The 14989-nt window shown below is 40.6% G+C and overlaps 1 protein-coding gene across 2 annotated transcripts in view; it reads right to left on the reverse strand.

The window, feature by feature from the left end:
* The window catches only part of LOC128689528 (receptor-type tyrosine-protein phosphatase T-like), a 208285-nt gene that overhangs the window by 46877 nt on the left and 146419 nt on the right, over window positions 1–14989 (reverse strand). For both annotated transcript variants that reach the window (XM_070086130.1, XM_070086131.1), the window contains one exon: window positions 145–344. In XM_070086130.1, coding sequence (XP_069942231.1) covers window positions 145–344 — 200 coding nt within the window. The remainder of the gene's footprint in view (window positions 1–144; window positions 345–14989) is intronic.

Raw genomic sequence — 14989 nt, forward strand, 5'->3', positions numbered from 1 at the left:
TCTCTACGGGGAAGTGGAAAAGAATTCTTCCTCCATAAGCCATGTCGTATGAGGTGACTAAAATGCTGGGAGCAAGGGGCTAGTGATGCCTTCTCCTGTATAAATTACTAAATTTAAAAAGAAAGAAAGAAACAAAACACAAACCTGGACCTGTGGAAGCAGAGCATTACTGAAATCTTGAGATGGGGCTGGGACTTGCACGGTGTTTGCAAGAGGTGTGTAAATTTTGGCCTTGCTTGGAATTTTGCTAGTAGTAGCAGCAGCAGCAGCAGCTGTATCTTGAACTGAGCCATGGTTCTCATACACATTTTCGTTTTTGTCATGCAAAGCTTGATTGCTGTTTCCTGATAATTGAGATGATCATGAATTAACATATAATTATAGAATCAATACAGTTAATACAGAAGTTTATGTCAAATATCAATGCAAGTCATACTTTACAATACAGTGGACCCCCGGTTAACGAACTTTTTTCATTCCAGTAGTATGTTCAGGTGCCAGTACTGACCGAATTTTTTCCCATAAGGAATATTGTGAAGTAGATTAGTCCATTTCAGACCCCCAAACATACACGTACAAACGCACTTACATAAATACACTTACATAATTGGTCGCATTTGGAGGTGACCGTTAAGCGGGGGTCTACTGTACTGTTGGTACCTGAATCTAAGTTCTGTGATACAAATTAATCATAAAAATTAACTACCATAATCTTTCTTTCTTTCAATGCACCAGCTGTATCCCACTGACGTGGGGTTTCCCAAAAGGAAAAACGAAAGTTTTGCCTTTTAGATTCAGTGACATATACAGGAGAAGGGGTTACTAGCCCCTTGTTCCCGGCATTTTAGTCGCCTCTTACAACACGCATGGCTTACGGAGGAAGAATTCTGTTCCACTTCCCCACGGAGATAAGAGGAAATAAACAAGAACAAGAACCAAAAAGAAAATAGCAGAAAACCCAAAGGGGTGTGTATATATATGCTTGTACATGTATGTGTAGTGTGACCTAAGTGTAAGTAGAAATAGCAAGACGTACCTGTAATCTTGCATATTTATGAGACAGACAAGACACCAGCAATCCTACCATCATGTAAAACAATTACAGGCTTTCGTTTTGCACTCACTTGGCTGGGCGGTTGCTGTCTACCAACCTACTACCTATTAACCACCAAAATAGTGATTTTAATATGACCTAGTACAGATAAATTTTTTTTTTTTAACAAGTCAGCCATCTCCCACCGAGGTGGGTGACTCAAAAAAGAAACAAAATCCCCAAAAAGAAAATACTTTCATCATCATTCAACTCTATCACCTCACTCACACATAATCATTGTTTTTGCAGTGGTGCCCAGAATACAACAGTTTAGAAGTATGTACGTATAAAGATACACAATATACCCCTCCAAATTGCCAATATCCCGAACCCCTCCTTTAGAGTGCAGGCATTGTACTTCCCATTTCCAGGAATCACGTCCGGCTATATAAAAATAACCGGTTTCCCTGAATCCCTTCAATAAATATTACTCTGCTCACACTCCAACAGATTGTCATGTCCCAAATACCATTCGTCTCCATTCACTCCTATCGAACACGCTCACGCACGCCTGCTGGAAGTCCAAGCCCCTCGCCCACAAAACCTCCCTTACCCCTTCCTTCCAACCTTTTCGGGGACGCCCCCTATCCCGCCTTCCTTCCCCTACAGATTTAAATGCTCTCCATGTCATTCTACTTTGATCCATTCTCTCTAAATGACCAAACCACCTCAACAACCCCTCTTCAGCCCTCTGACTAATACTTTTATTAACTCCACACCTTCTCCTAATTTCCACACTCCGAATTTTCTGCATAATATTTACACCACACATTGCCCTTAGACAGGACATCTCCACTGCCTCCAACTGCCTCCTCACTGCTGCATTCACAACCCAAGCTTCACACCCATATAAGTGTTGGTACTAATATACTTCCTAGGTAGTAGGCTGGTAGACAGCAACTGCCCAGGGAGTTACTACCGTCCTACCAAGTGAGTGTAAAACGAAAACCTGTAATTGTTTTACATGATGGTAGGATTGCTGGTGTCCTTTTTTCTGTCTCATGAACATGCAAGATTTCAGGTACGTCTTGCTACTTCTACTTACACTTAGGTCACACTACACATACATGTACAAGCATATATATACATACCCCTCTGGGTTTTCTTCTATTTTCTTTCTAGTTCTTGTTTATTTCCTCTTATCTCCATGGGGAAGTGGAACAGAATTCTTCCTCCGTAAGCCATGCGTGTTGTAAGAGGCGACTAAAATGCCGGGAGCAAGGGGCTAGTAACCCCTTCTCCTATATATATTACTAAATTTGAAAGGAGAAACTTTCATTTTTCGTTTTGGGCCACCCCGCCTTGGTGGGATACGGCCAGTTAGCTGAAAGAAAGAAGAAAGACTAATATACTTTCATACATTCCCTTCTTTGCCTCGATAGATAACGTTTTCTGTCTCCACATATACCTCAATGCACCACTCACCTTTTTTCCCTCATCAATTCTGTGATTAACCTCATCCTTCATAAATCCATCCGCCAACACGTCAACTCCCAAGTATTCAACTGAAGGTCAGAAGATCCTTCATAGTATAATTGTTGAGATTTTTTAAACTTTCTATCTAGGAAGAGTCTCTCTTCTCTTAGGTATACAGTACATCTTAACATTTACCTTCTTTCCTCCCAGAAGCTGGGGGTCACTTATGCAGTGGTAGGGAGAATCCATGGCTTGTGCTTGTGAGACTGCTGTATGTATTTGTGAAATATAGGTGCTAATCGATTTACAATGGTTTGACTTATGACATTTTGACTTTACAATGATGCAAAAGCATTTATTTTGGAGATGAAACTGAAGATAATTATCCAGCATGAAGGCGGCAAGTCCATATCTTGTATTCATTTATTAACTTTTCAATACTGGTAGTTAGTTACAGTAATTATTTGTTTATTTACTTACTCAGTGATGCTGAGGTCAGTGGTCACCTGCAGTCATACCTGTCCTAGGCTCTGGGAGCTAGCGTGGGGTGTTACCAAGCACCATGGCTTGTTGTAGTGTTTTAGAATCTCAGGTTAAAGTGTTGAAGAAGGAGGTTCTACTTCTTCAGGAGGAAAATAGGAGGCTGAAGCTTTGCCTAGAGGAGTTTGGGAGCGAGCGTGAGAAGGATTTAGCTGGTAAGGAGGAAATGGTCACTAGCAGTGATAGTGGCAGCCGCTTTAAGTGGCAAGTGGTTCACAGTTCAGGAAGAAGGAAGATAAGGAGGGTTAACAGAGAAGATGTGAAGGTAGGAAATCGATTCTCTGTTCTCCAGGACAAGTGCACTTCAATGGTTAGTGGGGTTGAAGGTACCACTGATTCTCCTGCAAATCAAGGTAAGAATATTTTAATAGTAGGAGATTCTCAGGTAAGATATATGGACCGTGCTTTTTGTAACAGAGACAGAAAGGTCAGACAGAGTGTGTGCCTTCCAGGAGCTGGTGTTGGTGACATAGTCAGCAGGTTGGATAATATGTCAGGTAATGGGAACAAGCCCATTATCTGTCTTGGTGCTGGGGGTAATGACATTGGGAAGGGCAGGAGACAGGAGCTGATGGATAAGTACAGGTCAGCCATAGTAGTAGTTAGGTCTAAGGGAGAGATCCCAGTCATATGCAACATCTTGCCTAGAAAGGGAGTGGGCAATGAATGGATGTCTAGAGCAATTGGTACAAATTGCTGGCTAGACAGGTACCGCAAGGAACTTGCAATCCCATTCATTGATAACTGGGACCCATTCTTTGGCAAACGTGATATGTATGCAAGGGATGGGGTTCATCTCTCTGGGGATGGAGTGGTTGCATTAGCCAATTCGATTGAGAGGGTAATTGATGACTTGTCTAGGAATTTCAACTGATAGATTATAGAGGTATGGGTGTTTGTGGGAAACAATCAGGTTGCAGTATTAGGGTTAAAAACAGCAGTTATTACTGGGATACCTCAGGAATATGTTTAAAAGACAATATTCAAAATAAAGTTGCTAGTAATGGCAAATCAATTGATCAACAAACAAAGAGAGATAGCAGAGGAGTGCAACAAGTGACTAGCTCCCTTAAGGTTTACTGTACAAATAGTAGGAGTCTAAGAAATAAGATAGATGAGCTAAGATTACTTGCAAGTGTAGGTAATACAGATATTATTGGTATAACAGAGACCTGGTTCAACCTGAAAGATAGAGAAATGCCTTCTGAATGCAACATACAGGGTTATAAACTATTCCACACTGATACGGTTAACAGGAAGGGTGGTGGAGTGGCGATGTATGTCTGAGAAAATTTAAATTGTTGTCTTCAACATGATATAAGATTAGAAACATCAAACACAGAATCTGTTTGGCTCCAGTTTCTTGAGGGTCGTGACAAATTAATTTTGAGTGTGATTTATAGGCCCCCAAACCTTGATAGGGAGTGCAGTAAGCTGTTATGGGACAAAATTCATAGGGCATCTAGATATGAAAATGTTGTGATAATGGGAGATTTTAACTTTAGACAAATCGATTGGAACAATATGACAGGAAATTTTGAGTCTAGTGACTTTCTTGATACGGTTCAGGATTGTTTTTTAGAACAGGTTGTGACAGAACCAACTAGAGGAAACAATCTGCTTGACTTGGTTCTTGCCAACAAAGAGTCACTAATTAATAATCTTGAGGTTAATGATGAGCTTGGGGAAAGTGACCACAAATCACTTAGTTTCAATATATCATGGAATTACTCAGATAACTGCAATCAAATCTCTGTCCCAGATTTTCGCATGGCCGACTTCATGGGACTGAAAAATTACCTGGGTGGGCTAAATTGGGATGTCCTGACTATGGGTCAGGTAGGTGATCTTGGTTGCCAATATGACGTTTTTCGGAGCACAGTTCTAGCTGCCCAGACAACTTTTGTTCTGAGTAGGGAAATTATATCTAACAAAAATGATCCCAAATGGATGAGCAATAGATTAAAACATCTCATTGGTCAAAAGAGAGGCATATATAGGCATATCAAAAGAGGGGATGGGCAGTTAAGAAATCAATATATTCAATTAAAGAGAGAAATAAAGAAAAGAATAAGAAAAGCAAAAAGGGATTATGGGGCTAATGTCACAAGGGATTCAAAGATTAATCCAAAAGGGTTCTTTCAGGTATACAGAAGTAAGATTAGGGACAAGATTGGCCCACTTAAGAGTAACTCTGGGCAGATCACTGACAGTGATAGGGATATGTGTGAAATTCTCAATACCTACTTCCTCTCAGTTTTCACCCAGGAAAATACTAGCGATATTCCTGAAATAATAGATCATGTAGAACAGGACGATAATAAACCATGCACGATTGCGGTAACTAGTGACATGGTCCTCAGACAAACAGAGAAACTAAAACCTAACAAATCCCCTGGCCCTGTTGAATTGTTTGCAAGGGTGTTAAAGGAATGTAAAGAGGAACTTAGCATACCTTTGGCTAATCTTTTTGACATATCACTACAAACTGGCATATTGCCTGATAAGTGGAAAATGGCAAATGTAATACCTATTTACAAGGCAGGTGACAGGTTCTTGACTTCGAACTATAGACCAATAAGCCTTACCTCCATAGTGGGAAAATTTATGGAATCAATAATTGCCGAAGCAATTCGTAGCCATCTTGATAGGCACAGATTGATTAATGAATCTCAACACGGTTTTACAAGGGACGTTCATGTCTTACCAATTTACTAACATTTTTCACTAAGGTGTTTGAGGAGGTAGATCATGGTAATGAATATGATATTGTGTACATGGACTTCAGTAAGGCTTTCGATAGAGTTCCACGTAAGAGGCTATTGAGGAAACTTAAGGCACACGGAATAGGAGAAATTTTTTCCTGGGTAGAGGCATGGGTGACAAATAGGCAGAAATCAGAATAGGGAGAAATCAGAATGGGGACATGTCACAAGCGGTGTTCCTCAGGGGTCAGTGTTGGGCCCGTTGTTGTTCACAATTTACATAAACGACATAGATGAGGGAATAAATAGTGACATGAGCAAATTTGCTGATGACACCAAAATAGGCCGTCCAATTCATTCTAATGAGGACACTAGAGCACTCCAGGATGATTTGAATAGACTGATGCAATGGTCAGAGAAGTAGCAGATGCAGTTTAATATACACAAATGCAAAGTTCTAAATGTTGGATAGGAAAATAACCACGTGACATATAAACTAAATACAGTGGACCCCCGGTTAACGATATTTTTTCACTCCAGAAGTATGTTCAGGTGCCAGTACTGACCGAGTTTGTTCCCATAAGGAATATTGTGAAGTAGCTTAGTCCATTTCAGACCCCCAAACATACACGTACAAACGCACTTACATAAATACACTTACATAATTGGTAGCATTCGGAGGTAATTGTTATGCGGGGGTCCACTGTAATTATATATTAGACCTTAGTGCAATTACAAGTGAGAGTCTGGTGCTATTTTTAATTTGTATCTTTATATTTTTAGTTTATACTTAGTTGTACTTTAGCTCATTCTAGCACAGCACTTAGACAACATCAACTTCATTATGTTTATTACTGACTATACTCTATATGACCAAAGTGCTTTAGCTATAATATACTTGTCCAAACCCAGGGAGGTACTACCGTCCTGCCAAGTGAATGTAAAACAAAAGCCTGTAATTGTTTTACATGATGGTAGGATTGCTGTTTTTTTTTTTTTTTGTCTGTCTCATAAATATGCAAGATTACAGGTATGTCTTGCTACTTCTACTTACACTTAGGTCACACTACACATACATGTACACGTTTATTTATACACACTCATCTGAGTTTTCTTTGATTTTATCTTAATAGTTCTTGGTCTTATTACTTTTCCTTTTATATCCATGGGGAAGTGGAATAAGAATCTTTCCTCCGTAAGGCATGCGTGTTGTAAAAGTCAACTAAAATGCCGGGAACAATGGGCTAGTAACCCCTTTTCCTGTAAAGATTACTAAAAAGAATAAGAAGAAGAAAATTGTCAAAGTGGGAAGTCTGAATGTGCATGGATGTTGTGCAAATGATAAGAAAGAGATGATTGTGGATGTTATGAATGAGAAGAAGCTGGATGTCCTGGCTTTAAGTGAAACAAAGCTGAAGGGGGTGGGAGAGTTTCAGTAGAAAGGAATAAATGGGATTAGGTCAGGGGTTTCAAATAGAAGTAGCAATAATGTTGAAGGATAAGATATGGCAGGAAAAGAGGGACTATAAATGTATTAATTCAAGGATTATGTGGAGTAAAATAAAGGTTGGATGTGAAAAGTGGGTTATAGTAAGTGTATATGCACCTGGAGAAGAAAGAAGTGTAGAGGAGAGAGAGAGATTTTGGGAAATGTTCAGTGAATGCGTGGGGAGTTTTGAACCAAGTGTGAGAGTACTTGTGGTTGGGGATTTCAATGCTAAAGTGGGTAAAAATGTTGTGGAGGGGGTAGTAGGTAAATTTGGGGTGCCAGGGGTAAATGTAAATGTTGAGCCTTTAATTGAGCTATGTGAAGAAAGAGATTTGGTAAAAAGTAATACATATTTTATGAAAAAGAGGATAAATAAATATACAAGGTATGATGTAGCACGTAATGAAAGTAGTTTGTTAGATTATGTATTGGTGGATAAAAGGTTAATGGGTAGGCTCCAGGATGTACATGTTTATAGAGGGGCAACTGATATATCGGATCATTATTTAGTTATAGCTACAGTTAGAGTAAGAGGTAGATGGGACAAGAGGAAGGTGGCAACAACAAGTAGGAGGGAAGTGAAAGTGTATAAACTAAGGGAGGAGGAAGTTCGGGTGAGATATAAGTGACTATTGGCAGAAAGGTGGGCTAGTGCAAAGATGAGTAGTGGGGGGGTTGAAGAGGGTTGGAATAGTTTTAAAAATGCAGTATTAGAATGTGGGGCAGAAGTTTGTGGTTATAGGAGGGTGGGGGCAGGAGGAAAGAGGAGTGATTTGTGGAATGATGAAGTATAGGGTGTGATAAAAGAGAAAAAGTTAGCTTATGAGAGGTTTTTACAAAGCAGAAGTGTTATAAGAAGAGCAGAGTATATGGAGAGTAAAAGAAAGGTGAAGAGAGCGGTGAGAGAGTGCAAAAGGAGAGCAGATGATAGAGTGGGAGAGGCACTGTCAAGAAATTTTAATGAAAATAAGAAAAAATTTTGGAGTGAGTTAAACAAGTTAAGAAAGCCTAGGGAACGTATGGATTTGTCAGTTAAAAACAGAGTAGGGGAGTTAGTAGATGGGGAGAGGGAGGTATTAGGTAGATGGCGAGAATATTTTGAGGAACTTTTAAATGTTGAGGAAGAAAGGGAGGCAGTAATTTCATGCACTGACCAGGGAGGTATACCATGTTTTAGGAGTGAAGAAGAGCAGAATGTAAGTGTGGGGGTGGTACGTGAGGCATTACAGAGAATGAAAGGGGGTAAAGCAGCTGGAACTGACGGGATCATGACAGAAAAGTTAAAAGCAAGGGGGGATATAGTGTTGGAGTGGTTGGTACTTTTGTTTAATAAATGTATGAAAGAGGGGAAGGTACCTAGGGATTGGCGGCGAGCATGTATAGTCCCTTTATATAAAGGGAAGGGGGACAAAAGAGATTGTAAAAATTATAGAGGAATAAGTTTATTGAGTATAACAGGAAAAGTGTATGGTAGGGTTATTATTGAAAGAATTAGAGGTAAGACAGAATGTAGGATTGCAGATGAGCAAGGAGGTTTCAGAGTGGGTAGGGGATGTGTAGATCAAGTGTTTACATTGAAGCATATATGTGAACAGTGTTTAGATAAAGGTAGGGAAGTTTTTATTGCATTTATGGATTTAGAAAAGGCATATGATAGAGTGAATAGGGGAGCAATGTGGCAGATGTTGCAAGTATATGGAATAGGTGGTAAGTTACTAAATGCTGTAAAGAGTTTTTATGAGGATAGTGAGGCTCAGGTTAGGGTGTGTAGAAGAGAGGGAGACTACTTCCCGGTAAAAGTAGTTAGACAGGGATGTGTAATGTCACCATGGTTGTTTAACATATTTATAGATGGGGTCGTAAAAGAAGTAAATGCTAGGGTGTTCAGGAGAGGGGTGGGATTAAATTATGGGAAATCAAATACAAAATGGGAATTGACACAGTTACTTTTTGCTGATGATACTGTGCTTATGGGAGATTCTGAAGCAAAATTGCAAAGGTTAGTGGATGAGTTTGGGAGTGTGTAAAGGTAGAAAGTTGAAAGTGAACATAGAAAAGAGTAAGGTGATGAGGGTATCAAATGATTTAGATAAAGAAAAATTGGATATCAAATTGGGGAGGAGGATTATGGAAGAAGTGAATGTTTTCAGATACTTGGGAGTTGACGTGTCGGCAGATGAATTTATGAAGGATGAGGTTAATCATAGAATTGATGAAGGAAAAAAGGTGAGTGGTGTGTTGAGGTATATGTGGAGTCAAAAAACGTTATCTATGGAGGCAAAGAAGGGAATGTATGAAAGTATAGTAGTACCAACACTCTTATATGGGTGTGAAGCTTGGGTTGTGAATGCAGCAGCGAGGAGGCGGTTAGAGGCAGTGGAGATGCCCTGTCTAAGGGCAATGTGTGGTGTAAATATTATGCAGAAAATTCGGAGTGTGGAAATTAGGAGAAGGTGTGGAGTTAATAAAAGTATTAGTCAGAGGGCTGAAGAAGGGTTATTGAGGTGGTTTGGTCATTTAGAGAGAATAGATCAAAGTAGAATGACATGGAGAGCATTTAAATCTGTAGGAGAAAGGTGGGGTAGGGGTCGTCCTCGAAAAGGTTGGAAGGAAGGGGTAAGGGAGGTTTTGTGGACGAGGGGCTTGGACTTCCAGCAGGCATGCATGAGCGTGTTCGATAGGAGTGAATGGAGACGAATGGTATTTGGGACCTGACGATCTGTTGGAGTGTGAGCAGGGTAATATTTAGTGAAGGGATTCAGTGAAACCAGTTATTTTTATATAGCCGGACTTGAGTCCTGGAAATGGGAAGTACAGTGCCTGCACTTTAAAGGAGGAGTTTGGGATATTAGCAGTTTGGAGGGATACGTTGTGTATCTTTATACGTATATGCTTCTAAACTGTTGTGTTCTGAGCACCTCTGCAAAAAAGTGATTATGTGTGAGTGAGGTGAAAGTGTTGAATGATGATGAAAGTATTTTCTTTTTGGGATTTTCTTTCTTTTTGGGTCACCCTGCCTCGGTGGGAGACGGCCAACTTGTTTTGGAAAAAAAAAAAAAATTCAGGATATAAATAACCACAATTTATACCTAGAAGATGAATGATCATGTCGACCCTGATATAAACCTCCATAATCTAACACCCAATCAAAACCTACTGGAAAGTAACTGCCTTTATTACACAGCATCACAAGCCAGCACTATCCTAAGCAGTGCTAAAAGTCTATCAGTTCTTAACTACAACATCAGGTCCTTAAGGAAACACTATGATGACCTCCTGGTACTCCTTGAGTTGCTAAAGACACCCTTCTCCTGCATTATTCTTACTGAGACCTGCCTTAAGCAGGACACAATAGATATCTACCCTCTACCAGGATACACAGCAATCCACAACTGCAGACCATACCTAGTTGGGGGTGGTATTGCAATCTATTACTCTAACCAACTATCTTGTATTAGCACCACTTGCTTTAGTGATGAATATGGGGAATACATTTTTGCTAATTTTACTGTAAAAAACCTTAAGACGCCTATAACAATCGGTGCCATTTACCGGATACCCCACACAAACATCCCAAATTTCAGTGAGAAATTAAAGGCACTAATAACTAACAGACAAATGAACAAGCACCACCTTCTCTTAGCTGGAGACTTCAATATCAACCTTGGCCTACTAGATAATCAGAATGTAACTGATTCATCAACAAAATGAACAACACACTTCTCATACCAACAATAACTAAACCAACCAGGCTCACTGAGACAAGTGCAACCATAATAGACCACATACTAGTGCTGTCTGTGATTATCCCCTTAAATCAGGGATAATCACAGATAGCACTACAGACCACTACCCTACCTTCCTCTTAACAAACATTAGTAAACCACCACTTGAATACAACAAAGTTTCATTTAGATTCCATGACTAGGCCTCAATAAGGAAGTTCACAGCTGACCTAGAGACTGTTGACTGGCCTACAGAATTCTCCAAGGCCAATGGTATTGACGATTGCACAGACATTTTTCTTAACAAATTACTTAGACTATACAACAAACATTGTCCTATAAAAATGAAACAGATTATGAATAAATGGCTCAGTTGCCCATGGCTAACCAGCAGCATTCTGAAATTCATTGATAAGAAACACCAATATGAAAAGCAATATAGACAGGGCTTAATACATAAAGATATTCTTAAACACTATTCATCAGTTCTCACCAAAGTAATAAAGAAAGCCAAACAGCAGATTCACTGACACAAGAGGAGACATAAAAAAGACCTGGAAAACACTTTCTCAGATTCTGGGCACCCACAAACTGAAAAAAAACAAGAATATTGTCCTAACTAAACGTAATGAAACACCACTGCATCCCACTGAAACAGCTAACAAGATAAACGACTTCTTCTCAACCATAGGATCTAATCTTGCCAGTAAAATCCCACATACTAACGCCCATGCCGGGGACTATCTAGATGGGAATTTCCCAAATTCCTTCTATCTTGTTCCAACTGAACCCACCAAAGTCACTGAGATTATAAAGTCACTTAAAAATAACTCAGGGAACCTGTCTCATGTCCCACCATTATTGTACAAGCAAGCGGCCCATGTCCTTTTGCATGTTATTTCATTACTTTTTAACAAGTCACTAGAAACTAGCACCTTCCCGAAACTACTCAAGACAGTAAGGGTTACACCAATACATAAAGGTGGTGACCCTACAGATGTAAACAACTATAGGCCAATATCAAACTTACCACTGCTATCCAAAATCTTCGATAAACTCGTGCACAGGAGACTGTATTCATTTATAACGGCACAAAACATACTCAACCCCTGCCAATTTGGATTCAGGAAAAATAAAAGCACTAATGATGCAATTGTAAAAATGCTAGATCTGCTTTACACAGCATTGGAAAATAAGGAATATCTGCCAGGAATTTTTATTGACCTAAGAAAAACTTTTGACACAGTAGACCACGGCATCCTACTCCACAAACTTGACCATTATGGTATAAGAGGCCATGCGCTTGCATATTTCAAATCCTACCTTACTAATAGGTATCAGTATGTCACCATTAAAGACACAGCATCAACAACACGGCCACTTGATACTGGAGTTCCGCAGGGAAGTGTCCTTGGACCCCTGCTCTTCCTCATTTACATCAATGATCTTCCAAACGTATCCCAACACCTGAAACCCATTCTCTTTGCTGACGACACGATTTATGTCATCTCCCACCCTAATCTTGCCACCCTCAATACCATTGTGAATGAGGAGCTGATTAAAATATCGACTTGGATGACAGCCAATAAACTTACACTTAACACTGACAAAACCTACTATATTATGTTTGGTAGCAGAGCAGGTGCTGCGCAACTTTACATTAAGATCGACAGCACTCTAATTGCCAGACATAATGAGGGCAAATTCCTAGGCCTATACCTCGACAACAACCTGAATTTCAGCACCCATATTCAACACATCAAAAAAAGTATCCAAAACAGTTGGGATCCTCTCCAAGATACGATACTATGTGCCGCAAAATGCCCTTCTCACACTATACCATTCACTCATTTATCCATACCTCACCTATGCTATTTGTGCTTGGGGATCAACTGCAGCAATACAGCTAAAGCCAATAATAACTCAACAAAAAGCTGCAATAAGAATAATCACTAATTCCCATCCCTGGCAACACCCCCCCCCACACTCTTTATAGATCTAAACTTATTCCCTGTTCAGAACATCCACACTTACTACTGTGCAATCTACATATACAGGACCTTAAATTCCAATATTAACCTTGACCTAAAATGCTTTCTTGATAGTTGTGGCAGGACCCACAGGCATAACACCAGACACAAAGGCAACAGTTAGGCAACTTTATTCCGAAACGTTTCGCCTACACAGTAGGCTTCTTCAGTCGAATACAGAAAGTAGGCAGGAACATTAAAGATGTGAAGACGATGTAATCAGTCCATCACCCTTAAAGTCGTAGATTTGAGGTTGTCAGTCCCTCAGCCTGTAGAAGTTCAGTTCCATAGTCAGGAACTATCTGAAGATCAAGCGACAGTGCGGAGACTTAAATACTGTCAGAAGGAGAGGTGCAGAGTAGTAGTAGCGAGAAAGCAGCCACTGAGAGGACACGTCCCTCTCAGATCAAACATTTCTCACTTGAAAAAGTTGTCCAAGGTGTTTTCTGTACCAAGATGCCATGTGTTGCAGTGTCTGACAGGATGAATATCAAAATGGTATACAATACCGACAGGTTGGTAATTAAGACACATAAGCAACAGTTAGGCAATACCTGTCGGTATTGTATACCATTTTGATATTCATCCTGTCAGACACTGCAACACAATGACATCTTGGTACAGAAAACACCTTGGACAACTTTTTCAAGTGAGTAATGTTTGATCTGAGAGGGACGTGTCCTCTGCATTAGCACATTAACCCCTTAGCTGTCCAAACGTAGATCTACATTCTTACCGCTAGCGCTCCAAATGTAGATCAACGTTTTATTTTTCCTGCCTCCAAATTTGGGACGACTGGCCTGAGATGCCCGGTCAGTATAGAATGGGTCTTAACACTCAATTGGCCTGCATAGTATTAAAGAAATCTGGGACCACTTAGTACTTTGTGGGAGCACCAGTTCAACTGAGCGCCAGCTAGAGCAAATGGCATGGCAAACACCAGGAATTCACTGATGCCACGTCATATTAACACTCCCCTTTTATGAAGAAAGTGATGTTGACCAAGAGTTTAGTGGCTTTGAGATGGATGTGGCCACATGGATGAGGCCTGGTCACAGACTGGGCCATGGGGGCGTTGACCCCTGGAACTCTCTCCAGGTGTACAAGTGGTTAAGGAAATATCAAAAACCTCAATAATAACCCATGTGCAACACTTTTGAAACATCCTTTCAATTTTCATACCACTGATAGTATCATCCTGCCAGAATGTCCTATAACCTATACCTTAAGTAAAGAGAAAATTCTTGAACGTGCAATACGTGTTTGGCAGGCCAGGTGGCTGGCAGGCTGGGTGACTGGCAGGCTGGGTGGCTGGCTGGCAGGGTGACTGGCTGGCCGGTTGGTTGGCTGGCTGAGTGGCTGGCAGGCCGGGTGGCTGGCTGGTTGCCTGGCCAGGTGGCTGGCTGGTTGCCTGGCCAGGTTGCTGGCTGGCCAGGTGGCTGGCTGGCAGGCCAGGAGGCTGGTAGGCCGGGTGGCTGATTGACTTTGGCCGTTTCTTTCTCCATGTGTATCTATCTCTGCCTTCTCTGTATCTCTGTCCCTATCTCACAGGCCTGGTGGCTAAAGCTCCCGCTTCACACACGGAGGGCCCGGGTTCGATTCCCGGCAGGTGGAAACTTTTCGACACGTTTCCTTACACCTGTTGCCCTGTTCAGCTAGCAGCAAATAGGTACCTGGGTGTTAGTCGACTGGTGTGGGTAGCATCCTGGGAGACAAGATTAAGGACCCCAATGGAAATAAGTCCTCGATGACGCACTGACTTTCTTGGTTATCCTGGGTGGCTAACCCTCCGGGGTTAAAAATCCGAACGAAATCTTATCTCTTATCTTATAGTTATTATACACAGTGTAAATTACCTAGGATAACTCAAAAAATCCAGACAAAGTGCTATACTGTGCTTTTAGATATAAAGCATAATAAGCATGAGGCAAGTAATATGGATTTTCACTTGTTCATGAATCAGATGCGACGACTCTGCATATCTGCATTGT

This window comes from Cherax quadricarinatus, chromosome 18, assembly GCF_038502225.1.
Source record: "Cherax quadricarinatus isolate ZL_2023a chromosome 18, ASM3850222v1, whole genome shotgun sequence".
Lineage (NCBI taxonomy): Eukaryota > Metazoa > Arthropoda > Malacostraca > Decapoda > Parastacidae > Cherax > Cherax quadricarinatus.